The following is a 20,258-nucleotide window of genomic DNA, read 5'->3' on the forward strand; positions in this document are numbered from 1 at the left end:
GTGTATGTGTATGTGTCTCTATCTATCTATCTATTTGTCGATATATACATCTACTGCTGACTGTTTTACACACACGCACACATTGATTGGATCTTTTTTGAAACGGGGACCACATTTTTCATTAATGTTTTACGTAGTGTTTTTGGTACCGAAAGACTTTCAAACTTCGTATACTTATCTATTTTGTGTTATAGAACAGAAAAATATTTTTGTATTCGAATTTATTTCATGTAAAAGATTGTCTTATTTCGATAATTTCAACCAATCACTGACAAGTATTCAGTTGTTTATATTTACTCCTTTGGCTGATTAAGCGGTGTAAAGCGTATTTAATTTCCATAGCTTCGTTTTGCTTTTTTCTTTTTAAATTTGCTGTTTTACCCTAACCCTAACCCTAACCCTAACCCTATCACCGATAGAATTGTTTCAGAATCGTTTGTTTATGTAGTCGGCACTTAATGTATATCGGCTGAATGGACGTCAGTGATTGGTTGAAATTACAGAAATACGACAAATTTAACATGGAATAACTTAGGGATTTCTTTTTTTTTAAAGAAGACTAAGAGAAAAAGATGTTTTATATGACACATTCTACCAGTGTTCCAAGTTTCAAAGTGTTTCGTTAATGAAAAATGTGGCCCCCGTTTTAAAAAAGATCCCATTAATTATCTTTACAGAGGATCATCGTCTATTCGTGCTTTCTCGTTGTCAATGCCATTTCTGTCCAAGACCTTTCAGATGACTTTCCAGTCCCGTTACAGATCTGCATGGTTTGAAACATGGTTCACAGGCGAAAGTAAAAAATTCACAGAGTTAGGGTTACGTCGAAAACGGGTGGTGTGCGTATTCTTTACTTCCGCCACCTTCTGTGCGCTTCGAACTGGTTAGGTCTGCATACGTTGCCACTCTTCTATCGCCATAGAACTTTCAGTAGATGGAATGACAAATGAGATCACAATAAATAGTCATCTGTGCGTAACTGCTTTATAGTGATAAACGTTTGTACAACATGACTACCACTGTCTAAGACCTTGTGATTTGTAGCAAGTGACTGGCTGAAGCAAGATGACCTGTGATAACATGAAACTGCTGGTATTACATCAGTATCCCCACGCTAGATAGATGCTGGGATTTCCAGTGGTTTTATTGCGCGCCCTCACACCAACCAATAGTATTTTTGTTCCTTGGAACTCAACACATCTGTCCGTCCGTTCATTCATCCATGTATGTATGTATGTATGTGCGTGCTTGGTGTGTGTGTGTGTGTGTGCGCGTGCGTACGTGTGTGCATGAGTGCCAATACCGCCTGACTGGCCTTTGTGCCGGTGGCATGTAAAAGCACCCACTACACTCTCGGAGTGGTTGGCGTTAGGAAGGGCATCCAGCTGTAGAAACTCTGCCAAATCAGATTGGAGCCTGGTGTAGCCATCTGGATCACCAGTCCTCTGTCAAATCATCCAACCCATGCTAGCATGGAAAGCGAACGTTAAACGATGATGATGATATAGGGAGAATTCACAAAAAAACAAAAAAACAGATGAAGACAGGTGGTGTAGAAAACAAACAGATGTATTAGTATGCTCGGGAAATGAAAAAAAGTCTTTAACATTTCGAGCCTATGCTCTTTCACAGAAAGGAACGCAGAAAGAAACAAGGAGAGAAGAACGGAGAGTATAGTGGCTAGCGATCTATCATGGCGCACATGTGTTTGTAATTCTATTTTCTATGTATCTTTCTAAATAAACATACACAAACACATTTACACTCATTCAAATATATAAATATATTTTATACAAACACACATTCCTCCCTTTTACATGCACACACATATACTCACACAGAGTTGAAGCGCTGTTTGATTTTTGTTTCACTGTTGACTTTCCAACATCCCACTTTCATCGGTAGATCACCCCTTCCTCTCTCATTCATATGTCGTGACAGAGAAATACACAAGAGTATTATTATAATAGATTATTATAGTAGAACATACACAATGCTCTCTTTGCCACATATGGATACAGAAAATCACATCCTTAATTGTTGAATTCTTCATACAAAGTCAATAATTATTTCTGTTGCATCAACATATATTTAGATACAGAAAATATGCAATTAATATATCCTAAAATACATGTTAACACATAAATATAGATAAATATGTATGTGCGTATACATATACATATATGATATTCAATTTCTTCATCAGTTTTCATTGGTGAACAATTCCAGTCTTTTATTCTTCATTGTGAACAGATACTAGAATTTTTAAAATGAAAACCTAATCAGTAATTACACCTTAACACAATTCTTTTAGAACTCAAGAGAAAAAGAACGAAATGCTACTCTTGTTATTAATATGAATGGCAGTGAGACAAGAATCACTGACCCTCAAAATGCAGAAAGTGTTCACAAATTTAATTTTGACTACAGTTATTGGTCTCATGATGGTTTCAAAGAAGAAGAAAATGGTTATTTTTCTCCAGATCCAAGCCACCCCAACTACAACAAATATGCTGATCAGGTTAGACTTTTAATTAATTGCTTAAATTAATTTGCTCAATTAATTGTTTGAATTGATTTGTTCAATGTTATATGGAATTTTGACATGTTGTTATTTTGTTATTATTAAGATGGTGAGCTGGCAGAATCATTAGCACATTGGACAACATGCTTAACAACATTTTGTCTGTCTCTATGTTCTGAGTTCAAATTCTGCTGAGGTCAACTTTGCCTTTCATTCTTTCAGGGTCAATAAAATAAGTACCAGTTGTGCATTGAAGTTGATGTAATCAACTAAACCCCTCCCAAAATTTCAGGTCTTGTGCAGTATTATTATTATTATTATTATTGAAGGTGTCACACAGTATTCAACATTGTGATGTTGTAGATTGAAGATATTGTGTGTACCAGGGGTTTGTATGATCTGTCAAGTCACAAGGACCTCAGATAGACAGAACTTTACACAGTATGCATGCAGTTCCAAGTAAAGCTGATTTTTGTGATACACCTAGATCATAGGGTATTTCTAAAGTGTCCAGATACTTCTTCAGGCTTGGTGGTATTGATCCAAAGCTCCAATGACAACGGGAACAACCTTTATGTTTGACTTCTGCAGCTGCCACATCTTGGCGACCTCAATTCTCAGATCTCCATATTTGTAAACTTTTCCTCTTTCTTTCATGATGATATGTTGATCTCTTGGCACTGCCATGTCGATTATTAGGCACTCTTGTTTGTCCCTCCTAAAGGTATAAGCTCTAACACCTTGTCTGTCTGAAAGGCAAAGTCCCAGGGGATCTTTGCCTTCCTGTTTCCATCCATTGCTTTTCTGATGTATCTTGGTACCAAGCATCTATTACCACATATCCATGCTTCTGACATAGTAGCCAGTGAAAGTATTAGGCTACCTTGTCATGTTTGTACTTGTACTCATTCTGCACAAGACTTTCACATGCGCTAAAAGTGTGAATCACACTTTAAACCTTCTTCCCACACATTCTGCAGAGGTTTGTTGCACATGTGGTGCAGATATTCATTTTCACTGAGATGCTATTTAATGCCTTGTCCTGATCAGCAATGATTAGGCTTTCAGTTTTTTTTTAAGGTCACCCTTGCTGAACCACCTCTATGATGCTTCTTGGTCTTTTAAGTTGTTAGTTTCACAGTGGAACTGACTATGTAATTCCATGCGGAGCAGAATTTATTATTATTATTAAGTGAGAGAGCAGTGCATGCCATCAAAGTGACACTGGGGTACAATATACAAAGCCTATTATATCCATCATGACTACCCGTTTGATAAGGATACACCAGGCACATGCATCACAACTATATGTGCGCAACACGGTGATCTCATATCAAGATAAATAACACATGACCTTGCAGGTGGGGCCCAGTTAGAATTTTCTTCAGGTCGAGTAGCCCATCCCATTCAAAAGGTCTCTGAATAAGGTTTCTTTAAGGATGTTGAGCAAAACACCTATGTTTCCAGAGGTGAATTATTCAAACCCCAAAGAATTCCTCTCAACACATAGCTATGATGCTCCCCCACTACTTCTGCTCATGATCAGAGATGCACATATCGTCAGCCACCAAGGGACATGCTCAACTGGTTAAGGTCAAACAACTGACAAGCAAATCTGTGATATTAAGCAGAATATTTGCTGTAGGCCATCTTTTATACCAAGACAAAACAATGTACATGATAACACTTCCAATCAATTAAGATCAGAAGCCATGAGAGCCACTGCCTGGTACTGCATCCGGGCATTTATTATTATTATTATTATTATTATTATTATTATTATTATTATTATTATTATTATGACCTCAGTATTTGACTGGTACTCGATAAATTAAGTACCAGACAAGTACTGGGGTCAATGTGATTGACTTTACCCTCCCCCAAAATTTCAGGCCTTGTGCCTATTGTTGTGGGAAGAGTCATGACACCCCCCCCCCCCCCTGCAAGAATAGACTTGACCAAATGACTATAAATAGTAGCGGTCTGAGTAAGAGGGAGAGTAGGCGTTAATCACAGGAAGTCGTAAGGTGTTGTTTTGGTGGTTTGTTGGAATATCAATTGTTGGTTCATGTATAGTTAATTGGATTGTTACATTGTTGTTACCCTGCTTCGTTATATATTTTATTGTTACTACATGGTTATAGTGTAAACAAGTGTTGTCATAAATAGTGGCAATACTACAATAATTGGTGATGAGTAACTATGTTACAACACCTATAATAGAAAGGATTATTATTATTGAGTGAGAGAGCAGTGCATGCCATCTAAGTGACACTGGCGTAAAAATATACGAAGCTCAGTATACCCATCATGACTACCCGTCTGATAAAGGTACACTAGGCACGTGCATCACAACCATATGTGCATGACATGGTGATCTCATATCTATTATTATTATTATTATTATTATTATTATTATTATTATTATTATTATTATTATTATTATTATTATTACTAGTAGTTGTAGGTAAATCTTAATTTCTGGTTTTTCTTTAACTGAAAGCAGGTAATATACTGATGCTTTCAAGTAAGGCTTTCTCCTGTTTTCTCAAAAAGATAAAACTTTCCTTAAGATATGAGCTTTACCTAACAAAGCTGTTTTCTGGACTGCTTCAAGCCTGATCATAACTCCAATATGCTCGATGTACTTTTCAAACCCTTCTATGATCTTAACCTCCTTTTCATCTTTATTGATGAACATAACATCTGATCACACTATATATTACTATACCAGAGGATTTTATATTGTTTATTTTTCACTACCTCCTCTGGCTTATGCTCATACCATTGCACAGTTCTTTCAAAGTTTGCTTAATCACACAGCTGCCAGTGTACATATCTGGCCACATTGTCATATCTTCTCCAATATTCATGCCGTGCAAGCTTACTGTTCTCACTGACAATATGGCTTATGTTTTCTCCCTTTTCAGAACATGTTTTACTTAGTGGCAAGTCAATACTTTGATCAATATATATATATGTTTTTTTAATTGTCTTGTTTTTCCATCTTCTTCACATCCATCTGTTACTTCAGCCTGTATCTTATAATTGTTGGATTCATTGAAGAGAGGAAACGGTATCATAATAATTTAAATAACATTATTTTTATTGTGTATTTTCATTGCTCAGTAAAGCACAGTTCTGTATCACTCAGGTTGCATGCACTGTTTTACTTTACTTATGAGTTTTATACTGAACAAGAACCTTTCCCAAGTAATGAAAAACCTTCGTGCCAAATTTAGTACAGATTGATCCAGCAATTTGGCCATGCATAGAGGAGACATACACCCCCCCCCCACACACACACGCACGCACACACACAGAGTGAATTTTATATATTAAGATTAAGACTTTTCTATGTAATATACATACTGCCTTATATTTGTTTATTGTCCACAGGGGGCTAAACATAGAGGGGACAAACAAGGACAGACAAAGGGATTAAGTCGATTACATTGACCTTCAGTGCATAACTGGTACTTATTTATTCGACCCTGAAAGAATGAAAGGCAAAGTCAACCTTGGTGGAATTTGAACTCAGAACGTAACAGCGGGCGAAATACCAGAGTGCTAACAATTCAGCCAGCTCGCTGCCCTTTATATTGCCTAATATTGCTGTTCTGTTTAGAGTACTATAGTAATATATGAGTACTATGTACAGTGCTATATGGTGCAATGTTCTGTATGTTGTCTCTCTCTCTCCATATGTATCTGTAAATGAAATTATGAGGCTTTTCTGATGAAAATTCTAATTTTATATAATTATTTCTATTAGAAAGTGAGTGCTCTATTATTAGCTTTTACAACAAGATATTTCATGTATTATTTTCTGGTTTCAGAAAAAAATTTTTGATGATCTTGGTCTTGGAATCCTTCATAATGCTTGGGAAGGATATAACTCAACAATGTTTGCTTATGGACAAACTGGGTCCGGCAAAAGTTGGTCTATTGTTGGGTATGGAAATAATAAAGGTAAGTACTATAACACACACTGTCATATACTCTTTTACTTGTTTCAGTCATTTGACTGCGGCCATGCTGGAGCACCGCCTTTAGTCGAGCAAATTGACCCCAGGACTTATTCTTTTTAAACCTAGTACTTATTCTATCGGTCTCTTTTTGCTGAACTGCTAAGTTACGGGTACGTAAACACACCAGCATCAGTTGTCAAGCGATGGTGCGGGAACAAACACAGACACACAAACACACATACATATATATATATATATATATACATATATAAAAACAAATAGTAAATGAGTATATGCATATATACGTACAGGTATGTGCATACCGACATCCACCTGTATGTATAGGTGCATATCTGAGTACAGGACATTGCAAACAAAACGTAGACGAGAAAATACACAAGCCACATAGAGAACATTCTTCTTCATCAGCTACCCCCGTTTTAACACCGGCATTTCGAATATATATATATATACATATATACGATGGGCTTCTTTCAGTTTCCATCTACCAAATCCACTCACAAGGCTTTGGTCGGCCTGAGGCTATAGTAGAAGACACCTGCCCAAGGTGCCACGCAGTGGGACTGAACCTGGAACTATGTGGTTGGTAAGCAAACTACTTACCACACAGCCACTCCGGCGCCTATGGTAAAACACTAGTTCAACCAGTGGAAAAGTGTTTCTGAGTTATTACAATTGATCCACCATTAGCTTCTAATTTTCAAAGAATATAAAATTAGAAGAAATGCTGTATTAATAATAATATTGGTCTGAACCTTGTGGTTAGGATCATCTGAACCTGACAACTCAATTTAAGGCTACAGAGTGTAATCCTTGCAGTAGTATGTCTAAAAAACAAGAGAGGATGATCAAACTGGGAATGATTTTGATCAAAGGCCTAGTGGATCACAGCTAACTTTGATAAATGACATATTTTAGATTCACTACATGAAAAGTGTGGCATAATTAAGTAATATCTTACTAGTATGACTTACTAAACTGGATGTTGTTTTATTACTGGTCTTCAGACACATAAGGTCTATAAAAGTCAGAAAGCAAGAATGGGTGTTAAAAATTCCAAGACAACTTTTATAGAAGAATACAATATTTTCAACATGATTTGAGCCTATTTTTATAATTACTCCTATGAAGGCAGTTGAATGATAGAATTGCTAGAGCATTAGAAAAATGCCTGATGGTACTTAGTTCCAGTTCTTTTTGTTCTGATTTCAAATTCCATCAAGGCCAGCTTTAGTTTTCATTCCTCTAGGGTCAACAAAATAAAGTACCAGTCAATATAATCAACTAGCCCCTTAACCCCAAATTGCTAGCTTTGTGCCTATATTAGAAATGGTTATTATTTATTACTTCCAGGATGGTAGATTGGCAGAATTTTTAGAGCATTGGACAAAATACTTTGTGGCATTTCTTCTGGTTCTTTATGTTCTGAGTTCAAATCTCACCAAGGATAGCTTTGCCTTTCATCTCTCGGGAGGTACCTATAAAATAACAGTCAAGTATAGGGATTGATATAATCAACTAACCCCTCTCAGCAAATTACTGGTCTTGTGCCTACAATGGCCCAGTGGAGGTGCAATGGCCCAGTGGTTAGGGCAGCGGACTCGCAGTCATAGGATCGCGGTTTCGATTCCCAGACCGGTCGTTGCGAGTGTTTATTGAGCGAAAACACCTAAAGCTCCACGAGGCTCTGGCAGGGGATGGTGGCGGACCCTGCTGTACTCTTCCACCACAACTTTCTCTCACTCTTACTGCCTGTTTCTGTTGTGCCTGTAATTCAAAGGGTCAGCCTTGTCACACTGTGTCATGCTGAATATCCCCGAGAACTACGTTAAGGGTACACGTGTCTCTGGAGTGCTCAGCCACTTGCACATTAATTTCCCGAGCAGGCTGTTCCGTTCATCAGATCAACTGGAACCCTCGACGTCGTAAGCGACAAAGTGCCAACAACAACAGCCTACATTAGAAACAGTTATTACTCTTACATTTACAGTTCATGATGCATTGTGTTTGTTATTTGTCTCGGCAATCTAAACATCAAGGATCTGGTAGTTTTAAGAATGAAAATGAATAAGTAATAATTAATATTTACAATTTGTGTCAGTAACTATACTACTATTGGTTTGATGGTAATTTCATTTCTAGGTATTGTGCCACAGTTCTGTGAGAAATTGTTTGAAGAGATTGAAGAGAAGAAACAAGATCCAAATAATGCAACTGATTACCAGGTAAAAATCACATTATTTTGTATACAATTTATATACTGCTGTAGTCACCAATATGTTTTTTGTTTTAATTTGTTACAAGTGAAAATATCAGATAACTGGTTATACTATATTTTGATCTACAGCTAGATCAGAGCAGGAGTACCAACAAAGGAGCCTCTTATGTGACCATTTGATCTGCAAGAAATAGCTGCCAAATCTCCCTCAAATCTCATTCTACCATTTGACAGTTAGAGAATGTAGTGGATGTCAATGAAAACTGACATGAGGCTAAGAAATGGCTAACGATATGCAAGGACGATGTGGGGTTAATGAATATAGACAGATCTGATACCATCCTTCATTAGACAGGCATAATGACAAAGAAAAAGAGTAATCTCAATCATTTTAACTATTGTTTTGTTGTACTTGCATGGGTGGGCATGTATCCCCTAGTACTTGTCACCACAATTTTTTTGTCATCTGTTTTGTGAGGTTCTGCTTCTTGAGATTAGGCTTCACAACTTTGTCTCATATCTTACTAGGTTTCCCTCTTCAGTAGGTTCCATCTATTTCAATTGCTTGGCACTAGACATTCAAGTGCCCACACCAGTGCTGTTTTTCTCTTGCTCACAACATCTGATTTCTCTTTATCCAGTTTCTCTAAGTTCATCTGTCTTCTACTGATCACTTTCACATCCCCAGGAATGTGGTTGCTTTATGTTTTTCATTCTTCCATATTTAAGACCTACATTTCACCACCATGCACGACCACACTTTGAGTGAAAGCGTGACACAACTTAATGAAAATACCATATCTATCTCTTTGCAGCCCCTACTAAATGAGAATAACCATTCAGTTCCACAAAAAGAACCTGGTCTGCCCATCCACTTCTCTCATACTTTAACCCTTCATCCCCAAGCATAAAATCAACCCCTCACTTAGAGTTCGTAGTCTTGCAAACTGCTTGGTAACGTCAATACTGCTGGTGGTACAAAAAAACAAAAATAAAAAACACACACACACACACACACACACACAGTACACACTGTAAAGTGGTTGGTATTAGGAATGGCACCCAGTTGCAGGAACCATGCCATAGTGGACATTAGTGTATGATGTAGACCTTGGACTCATGAGATTCTGTCAAACCATCCGACCCATGCCAGCTTGGAACATGGATATCACATGATGATGATGATGATTAACTGACTCTTTGTCCATAGACTGAAGATGGTGGGAAATGGAAACAGATTCAAAGGATTCTTCAACATAAATGAAATTATTTCAAATAATTCATTTAAAAGCATTTTCTCAAAATATTTTACTTTAAAAAAAGCTAATAAATGACAATAAATAAATAGATTTTTCCACGTTGAACTACTTTAGATTTTATTGAAAATATCTGGATATATAGTAACAGGCATGGCTATGTGGTTTAAGAAGCCCATTTTGCTGCCATGTGGTACTGTATTACACCTTGGACAAATGTCTGCTACTATAGCACTGGGCTGACTAATGCCTTGTGAGTCTGCAGTATTTCTTACGTCTTTACTCTCTGAGTTCAAAAGACGCTGCCTTTCATCTTTTTTTTGGGGGGGGGGGGCGATGAAATAAGTTCCAATCAAATACTGGAGTTAGTGTAATTGACAAGTCCCTTCCCACCAAATTTCAGGCCTTATGCCTATAAAAGAAAAGATTAGTTTTTCTATTAGACGGCGAGCTGGTAGAATCGTTAGAACACCAGACGAAATACTTAGCAGCTTTCTTCACGTCTTTACATCCTGAGTTCAAATTATACCGAGGTCACTTTGTCTTTCATCCTTTCGAGGTCGATAAAATAAGTGCCATTTGAGCACTGGGGTTCGATGTAATCGACTAGCTCCCTACCCCAAAATTTCAAGCCTTGTGCTTATAGGTGAAAAACGGATTAATTTCTCCGAAAAGGTAGCAAGTTGGCAGACCCGTCTTTATATACTGAGTTCAAATTCCACAGCGGTCGACTTTGCCTTTCATCCTTTCGAGGCCGATAAAATAAGTACCAGTCAAATATTGAGGTTGATGTAATTAACTTACCCCTTCCCCCAAAAACTGCTCAACCTGTGCCAAAATTTGAAACCTTAATTAATTTTTCAGAATCGTTAGCATGTCGGACAAAATGCTTAACGACATTTTTTTCTGACTTCACGTTCTGAGTTCAAATTCTGCCGAGGTTGACTTTGTCTTTCATCCTTTCGAAGTCGATAAAATAAGTACCGGTAGAACATTGTAATTAAGTAGATCTTCCCCAAAATTTCAGACCTGGTACCTATAGCAGAAAGAATTATCAATTTCTCAACGAAAAAAATGGTTGTTTTTCAGAAATGCCAAACAAACTAGATTTGTGTGGAATTTTTTCAATAAATTCAAAATATGTAATTCAGATGGAAAAGATTCAAATTAATGGATATTATCAGTTTAAACGCGAAATTAATAATTTTTTCATTTATTGAAGAAATATAGAAAAAGTCTGGAAACCGCCATCTGTCCGTAAATGTCCGGGAAGCGACGATCCGTTTTGTTGGAAACCAGATGTTGTGTCGTCAATATTCTGTGTCTTCGAATATGTCTGCCACATCTTACACATTCTTTACTTAAGAATGACACAAACATCGGTACAAACATTTATTTCTCGTCTACAAACTCAAGATTTTAATATTCTATTGTACTGTTTACTCTTTGTATGTCCGACACGGACACATTATAGTGTTTGATGATGTTTGTTTTCTAACAATTCTTAGCATTAATCATACTGAACAAAAACCGAAACCTCACGAAAAAAATTTACAGGAAACAAATTTAAGGATAACCGAGCGATTTTTAGATATTTTCATTACGGAACATCTTTTATGAAGTGAAATACCTATTTTTGCTTTTGTACTAAAATCGTTTTATCAATTACCTACTTACATATAATGTCCTGTGTGTTTTTTCTTTAAAAAGTTTGTCAAATGAATAAGTTACATCATGTTAGAGATAACATTATCCACCAACCGCTGATCAAAGATGGCCCAACCATTGCCATGCTGTCCTTTATTGAGATTTAGTTTATCTAGGATACACTACCTAATATGTCCTTTCCTTTTACGATGTAATTCGAGGAAGATTTGGTTGCTATCTCTTAGGTCACTCGTCTCACTATTCGATCAGATCGTTGACTACCCAACTCCTAGTGATTGTTTACCTACTTGAAATAGCAACCAAATCTTCCTCAAATCGTACTGCAATGTTTCTTATTATTTTCTTCATAATGTGACGGACATCAAATAAAAAGTGTTACTCGAGTACTTTGCATGAGTTGTTACACAATTTTGAAGTTAGCAATTTTGAAAAACAGATAAAAATCTATCACCTACCTTGTTTTATGTATCATTTGTGAATAATACGTTTTTTTTTTATGCTCAAGCATTAGCTTGGATTAAATTATACTTTTCTTTTTAATCTGCTGCACAACGGGATAGTCCTTGTAAATGCATTGCTTGTGAACCACTGCTCATCGTCTTAAAAATGAAGAATACATCGAGAATAGGTAGTATTATGATCGATAATACTAGGATGCCTTTTATCGTTGGGTTGCATGCACAGTGCAAGATGACTAGAAGCTTAACAACCACGTCGTTGATGTATGATAAAGTAACTTTGATACACACATACACGCATACATACATACACACGTACGTACGTACGTACGTACGTACGTACATACATAGTTTGCATACATGAGAGGCTGATAACATCATAAGACTTGGAAGGCAGCTACTTGAGCAACACTCTTTGTCTGATAACCTAGAATACATACCCAAAGAAGTCGCACAACGCTACTGCAACGTTTCATCAGATGAAAGGATGAGCCTATATGAGCAGAAGACTATGCATGGATATGTCACTAGAAAGCTTCGTTATGATAGTAACATCGATCATCAAAGCAGTTTATCATGGACCAATAGCCATATTACTACCTCCCACTTTGAAGGGTATGTGTTTCAAAACCACGAACAGGAAATATCAACCAAGTACCTGATGCACAAAAGGGATAAAGATGCAGGAAAAGCAGTAAAATGTGACAACCGATGCAGACTTTGTGGAGTTCACACTGAAGATATCATCCACATCATAAGCAGTTTTCCAAAAATGTCATCACGGTATTATCTACTGATGAGACATGATGTAGCTAGGACGTTCTATAATGAAATCCGTCGAAAAGATAATCCTGGGGACAAAGAAATAAAAACCCACAATATGGTAGAAGCCATAGCCACTCATAATAAAAAGGAATACTGGTAGAATGTACTGGTGAAGACCTCAATAAAATGTAAGCACAACAGACCTGATATAATAATTTGGGATAGAAATGAGAAACTGTGCACAGTTGTGGAAATTAGCTGCCCAGCAGATGTTAACATAAAACTGAAGATCAGTGAGAAAGAGAACACCTATGCTGAACTATTGAGAAATCTGCAGTTACTCTATCCAGATTACAAGTTCAGGTTTATACCAGTAATTATTGGAGCCCTGGGATATGTAACACACTGCCTAAATGCCAATCTTGAGAAATTGGGCTTCTCAGGACCAGAAAGGAGAAAGCTAATTTGAAGACTACAGAGCCAATCCATCACTGGAACTGTGAAAATCTGTAAAACTTTCCAGAATTTTATCATTTAAATATATATGAGCATGTCTAGATATGCGACTATATGCATGGGAATACATGCTCAAAACATACAAATCTGCACATACATACATACATACACACAAAAATATCCTGTTGTTGATGTTGAAATTCCAATGAAGGAGCCTTGGATCTAGGACAGAAACCAGTTCTTTCTCTATTGGCAAGAAATCTTGAAATAAACTGAATAATGACATATACATACATACATACATATTAATAATATTGACTTTTAAATAAATGTCTAGTCAATTAGATCAACTCCAACACTTAACTGGTACTTAATTTTATCAATCTCTGATGGATAGGCAGCAAAATTGACTGCGCTGAGATTGGAACTTAGAACGTAAAAGTCACAACTAAATATGGCAAAACATTTTGACTGCTTCTAACTATTCTGCCAATTAATCCTCTCTTTCTTTCTCTCCACCTCTGTGTCTCTCTCTCCACACACACACACACACACACACACACATCCTCATCATCACCACCACCATTTCATGTTCATATCCTATGCTAGCATGGGTTGAACAGTTCAACACACACACACACAACTTGCTGAGACTAGAGGAAGTAGCAGTGCCCATTACAATTTGCTGGCTCTTTTGACTGGTGAAGTTGATGTTGTTAATGTTCCATCCTGTTGTGGGATCCTGCAGGGAAGATATGAACAGAGAGGAGGTTTCAGGGGGTGGGGGCAATGTTCTGGGGAGAAAGGCTAGGGTATAGAGCTAAGTGACCCTTGGAGGTGTTGGACACAACATGAGTTATGAGAGATGGAGAGATGAATGGCTTGGGGTAGCCTGAGCAGTGGAGGTATGAGACCAGCTGGCCCTGAAGAGTAGACGCTATTATAGCAGTGATAGGAAATACAGAAAGAAGAGATGGGTCTGAGGCTGGAATGTGTCCATTAATGATTAAATACCAGCCAGATGAGTTTCCCTTCTTTGGACTTGTATGTTTTAATGGTTATCATAATTCTACTATGATGTCATTGTTTCTGACTCCAATACTTAAAATCAGATCATGTCTGCTGTTTGTTTCCCTTTGTATTGTTAGAACAAACAAGTGAAAGTCAATAAAATAAGATGTTGAAATGCACAAAAAAATTAAGAATCATTAGAAAGATTTGATTCAGTGGTCTTCTCTTGTTATTCTCTGAATACTGTTTATTCTTCAGGTGATATGCAGTATGTTAGAGCTTTATAACGAGAAGATACGTGATCTTTTATCATCAACAAAAAATGAGAATCTGAAAATATGTCTTCACCCTTCTCATGGTTTCTATGGTAAGTGGCTTTTGTATGACACATCATTTTTGCCACAGATATGGCTGTAGCCACTTATTCAATAGTTTATTTGTGATTTTCATGCATGAAATGATGTATTTGGTTATTTTACAGTGAAAAACTTGCAACAAATTCCTGTCAAGAATTTTGAAAAAATCAAAGAACTTATGAATGTTGGCACCACTAATAGAACTGTAGCAGCAACAAATATGAATGCAACCAGCAGGTCAGAAAAGGATGCAAACATATTTACTTAAAATATATAAATAATACTAGTGTGATGTTACTTTTACAGCATAAAGAAATTTGTATGTTCATTTTAAGAAAAAAATATATTTTGAAATTACTGCAGTTTGCATTATATATATATATATATATATATATCATCATCATCATCATCATCGTTTAACGTCCGCTTTCCACGCTAGCATGGGTTGGACGATTTGACTGAGGACTGGTGAAACCGGATGGCAACACCAGGCTCCAGTCTGATTTGGCAGAGTTTCTACAGCTGGATGCCCTTCCTAACGCCAACCACTCAGAGAGTGTAGTGGGTGCTTTTACGTGTCACCCGCACGAAAACGGCCACGCTCGAAATGGTGTCTTTTATGTGCCACCCGCACAAGCCAGTCCAGGGGCACTGGCAACGATCTCGCTCGAAAATCCTACAGGAGCCAGTCAGGCGGTACTGGCAACGGCCACGCTCAAAATGGTGCATCTGATGTGCCACCCGCACAAGAACCAGTCCAGGGGCACTGGCAACGATCTTACTTGGCTTGCCGGGTCTTCTCACGCACAGCACATTTCCAAAGGTCTCGGTCAGTAGTCATCGCCTCATATATATATATATATAAAACTATCAAATATTTATTAGGAATTATATAAGATCTCTGTCAGTCACGGTCGATTTAGGTTGTTACGTCCTGTAGGTTTGCTTTCCTTATGCAGTCTTTCCTGTGAATGAGAAGTTCTGTGTGTGTATGGCAGTCTCTATTGCAAAAGTTACATCTGTGTAAAGTTTATGGTCTGTCTGTATAATAACGCAGTTTTCTATGGGCCTTCATGTCTCCTGTAATGTCTTAGTTTCTGTCTCTCATTTTGTTGGAACAAGATGTTTCTCCACATCATGGACACAGGAATAAATAAGATGATTAGGAATTAGAAGACATACTTTTATGGGCTATAGTTTGGAGTATGTTGAAAACCAATTTCATGTCAATAAGTTGGGTGACTTGTTATATTTTGGGATGTAATTTCATATTTTTTCATGTGTAATAACACTGACTCAAATATGAGATTAGGAGCATTGTTTTAATAATCAGTTGATCTAGCAATCGGGGCTTCATATCAGTGAAGGGGCCGGTGCACATTGGTGCCGTCGCGAGGTAGGCCCCGAAACGGCGCGCATTCTCTCCTGATGACCCCATACACTTGCTGGCTTCTGGTATGCGGAATTCTTGACTGGTAGCACTTGCATGTGCGAGTTGTTTGCAAGACATATTGTTGGTTTCACTTGAGTTTTGTAAATACATAAATTACAACATTTATTTCAATGCTGTGGGCTACATTATAATACTAGATTTAATGCAAGAATGTGATCAGTTTACTTTACCATAAATGTAATCCTTAGGAATCTTATGCTGCCAATGAGTTTATTACCTTCCATAAATATTGACCCTTGCAGAAGTTTCAGATTGTGATCAGGCTACACAGTAATAATGAAATAGTGATCAGGTGATCAGGCCACACAGTAATAACTGAATATTTCAGTAATATTTCAGCCCATAACAAAACACTTCTTTCTATCTCTCTTTCATATCTCACTTCTCAATCTTTCTTATTTCTTTATTGCCCACAAGGGGCTAAACATAGAGGGGACAAACAAACGGATTAAGTCGATTACATCGACCCAGTGCGTATCTGGTACTTATTTAATCGACTTCGAAAGGATGAAAGGCTAGGTCAACCTTGGCGGAATTTGAACACAGACCGTAGCAGCAGACGAAATACCGCTAACCATTTTGCCTGGTGTGCTAACATTTCTGCCAGCTCACCGCCTTTCAATCTTTCTACCAAACCAGTGAATCCAACCATCTATTTTTGTACTATAACTGTCTCAAGCCAATGAGGGAGCCTCTACATGGTTATTTGATCTTTTAAAAATAGTAGGCAATATCTTCCTCAAATCACATACTACTATGTTATATAAGAACAGTAGTCATAAGATAATGTAGTCCTACATATCCCTAAAATGATGTACTTGTCATGGCTGGAATGCCTCAGATCATTAGTTTGATTAGAGTTGGCATGGAGCTCAAGCACCACAGCAACTGTATATATTTCTGTTCCTTAGCTAAAGATGTCATTTTCCTTACTTTTTGTGATATAAATATTCATATATACATATGTTTCTGTAATTACACAAAAACATTCTAGTTTTCCTATATTTAATCATCAGCACAATGAATATTTGTTCTTAGCTGTATGGTTTATGAACACTTCAAGTTTGACTCCTCTTTTTCATCATTTTATTATTATATTTCTGTATATTTGGGGGATTCCATTTGTATTAAAACTAGCATTTGACCTTGGTATGCCTGTGTTCATTAATGCCTAACATAAATACAGTCACACGAATTCACTATATTTTGGATAAACTGATTTAAAAATATACTGACAACCTTCAATAAGTCTAGGAATGTTGATTTACACAGAATTGTTGAATCCAAGCAATTTAGAAGAGTTCAAATTAAGCTTTATATAGTTTATATGTACTGAATTGTCTTAGAACATTTTATTTCCTGTTTCATTTACTGGAGCTGGTTTTGATCTGTGATGACTCTATGGCCATTGAAGTACAGCTAGGTAGTCATGAATAGTTTTACAATTAACTTGTTTACCTCTCAATCCTGATTTCCCTACTGAGGTAGTTTTTGTATTAGTTTGTCATTATTATCTAGCATTTGATCAATACTTAAAATTTCATTTATTAGAAAGTATAAGAAAAAGGTCATGCTGCTTATATTCTTTTCCTTGAAATGATGTGCACTTATGTAACATTTCAACTACATAGCTGCAAAATGGTGGCTTGCATCCTGTAGTCACTTCTGTATAATTTATTAAGATATAACATATGTCAAACATTTTGTTTTAAAACTCTGAATTGTATTTTTATTTTCCATTTTGGTTTGGTTTTAAATCAGACTAAATACTTAGCACATTTTGTAATTTGAATCTAACAGTTTCATTAACTTAACTTCTCCACCTTTTTTCATACTTCACATTTTTTTTCATTCACCTTCAATGATTGTTAGCACTAAACTCTATGTATATTGTAGATAAGTGGCAACAAGTTAATTTAAATTATCATATCTGAACATTTCTGACACTCAGAGCCTATATATTTCTACCAATCAGCAACCATTAATATTATTTGAAAAAAATATTAATCTCATTAAAAATGTAAAACTACAAAGTATATCTTTGCTTGACTTGCATCTTTACTATACTTGTCAGTTTTATTTTATTTATTTTCTACTTCACAGCTCTTAGCAATATATTAATTACATTTATATTAGAAAAGTGAGTTTGAGATAATCTTTGAAATTTTTTTTTTTTTTATTAACTGAATTGTAATATTGAAGATGTGTTGATTTGATTTCTGAATATTTCAGTCGTGCGCATACCATGTTTGGTATAACATTCACTCAAAAGTTTGAAAATACAGCTGGAACTATGTCTGAAAAGTCAGCTATGATTAATCTAGTTGATCTTGCAGGAAGGTAAGATTATATGACTAATTAGCACAAAATTAAAGGAGATACTTTCATTAATATATATAACGCCCATGGTCTTATCTCAAACCAGTTTCAGTCGAACTGTATCAGTGACCATGTCACATTTAGTGCAACGAAAATTTTGATATCAAATAATAAATGTTCAAATAAAGTTAGCAGTTTTTGTGTGTTTTTAAATGACTAATTAATCTTTCATTCTATAATTGTTTTAGTTTCAACACAGTCTCAAATCAAATCACTTGCTAGACAAGAATATCTGTGAAATAATGATCATCATCATCATTTAACATTCGCTTTCCATGCTTAGCATGGGTTGGACGGTTTGACTGAGGACTGGCAAGCCAGAAGTCTGTACCAGGCTCCAATATGATCTGGCAAGGTTTCTACAGCTGGATGCCCTTCCTAACGTCAACCACTCCGATAGTGTAGTGGGTGCTTTTTAATGTTTTTAGTTATTCAAGATATTTTATACACTGTCATTTTATAGAAATTAGCTGTTTGCATCTGCTTGCCAGCCCTGGTCAAACCATCCAACCCATGCCAGCATGGACAACAGACGTTCAATGATGATGATGATGATGATAGCTGTTCGTTTATTCATTAGATGTCCATTTCTCCAAGCTAGTCTGGGTTGTATGGGAACTTTATTTGAGACAGTGTTTTATAGCTGGATGCTCTTCCTGGTGCCAACTCTTACTTGTTTTTTAAGTAATGGGAAATCTGAATCATCTACAAATGTAAATATCATCACTGCTTCATTCAAGTGGTGACAAATCATGGAATATTAACATACTTGCACACTTTCACTCTCTCTCTCTTTCTCTCTCTCTTTTCTTTCTCTCTCTCTCTCTCTCTCTCTCTCTTTCTCTCTCTCTTCCCCCTCTCTCTCTCTCTCTCTCTTTTCTCTCTCTCTCTCTCTCTCTTTTCTCTCTCTCTCTCTCTCTTTTCTCTCTCTCTCTCTCTCTCTTTTCTCTCTCTCTCTCTCTCTCTCTCTCTCTCTCTCTCTCTTTCTCTCTCTCTCTCTCTCTCTCTCATCTCTTTTCTCTCTCTCTCTCTCTCTCTCTCTCTCTCTCTTTCTCTCTCTCTCTCTCTTCCCCTCTCTCTCTCCCTTCTCTCTCTCTCTCTCTTTTCTCTCTCTCTCTTTTCTCTCTCTCTCTTTTCTCTCTCTCTCTTTTCTCTCTCTCTCTTTTCTCTCTCTCTCTTTTCTCTCTCTCTCTCTCTTCTCTCTCTCTCTCTCTCTCTCTCTCTCTCTCTCTCTCTCTCTCTCTCTCTCTCTCTCTCTCACACACACAAATAGATTTACTTGGTGTGCAACAAATTCACCATTCAGGTTACAACTCTTATGAGTTAAACTAACCCCTGCTGCATGATCCTGTGCAGGCTATGATATAACATAAAAAATGCATCAATAATGAGAGAAAAAACATGGGCATGAACTTGGTATACCTTGTATTTGGTAATTAATTTATGATGCCACACTATAAATGCAATTTATACATGCAACTTCTTATAAGTGAAGTATACGTAACCATACTGAGCATGTCCTCACCTATAATCAAAATATGGATGTATATTTCGTTTTTGTCACATGTTTGAATTGCATTTATAGTGTGACATCATTAATTAATTACCAAATACAGAAAAATATGTAACAGATACAATGAAGGAATACCAAGTTCATATCCATGTTTTTTCCTATAATTTTTTATATATAATTCACTGATAGAAAAAAAGGACTTCATACAT

The 20,258-nt window shown here is 36.6% G+C and overlaps 1 protein-coding gene across 3 annotated transcripts in view; it reads left to right on the forward strand.

Annotated features, from left to right (window-relative positions):
- LOC106872608 (kinesin-like protein KIF28) overlaps positions 1 to 20,258 on the forward strand; it is an 85,182-nt gene that overhangs the window by 7,279 nt on the left and 57,645 nt on the right. For 2 of the 3 annotated variants that reach the window (XM_014919646.3, XM_014919644.3), the window contains exons 2-7: positions 2,315 to 2,521; positions 6,364 to 6,496; positions 8,659 to 8,741; positions 14,607 to 14,715; positions 14,830 to 14,941; positions 18,390 to 18,497. In XM_014919646.3, coding sequence (XP_014775132.1) covers positions 2,315 to 2,521; positions 6,364 to 6,496; positions 8,659 to 8,741; positions 14,607 to 14,715; positions 14,830 to 14,941; positions 18,390 to 18,497 — 752 coding nt within the window. Of the gene's footprint in view, positions 1 to 2,314; positions 2,522 to 6,363; positions 6,497 to 8,658; positions 8,742 to 11,224; positions 11,373 to 14,606; positions 14,716 to 14,829; positions 14,942 to 18,389; positions 18,498 to 20,258 lie in introns of those variants that run through there. The other variant, XM_014919647.3, reaches the window with a different exon arrangement.

Source organism: Octopus bimaculoides, chromosome 9 (assembly GCF_046866305.1).
Source record: "Octopus bimaculoides isolate indiv1 chromosome 9, ASM4686630v1, whole genome shotgun sequence".
Lineage (NCBI taxonomy): Eukaryota > Metazoa > Mollusca > Cephalopoda > Octopoda > Octopodidae > Octopus > Octopus bimaculoides.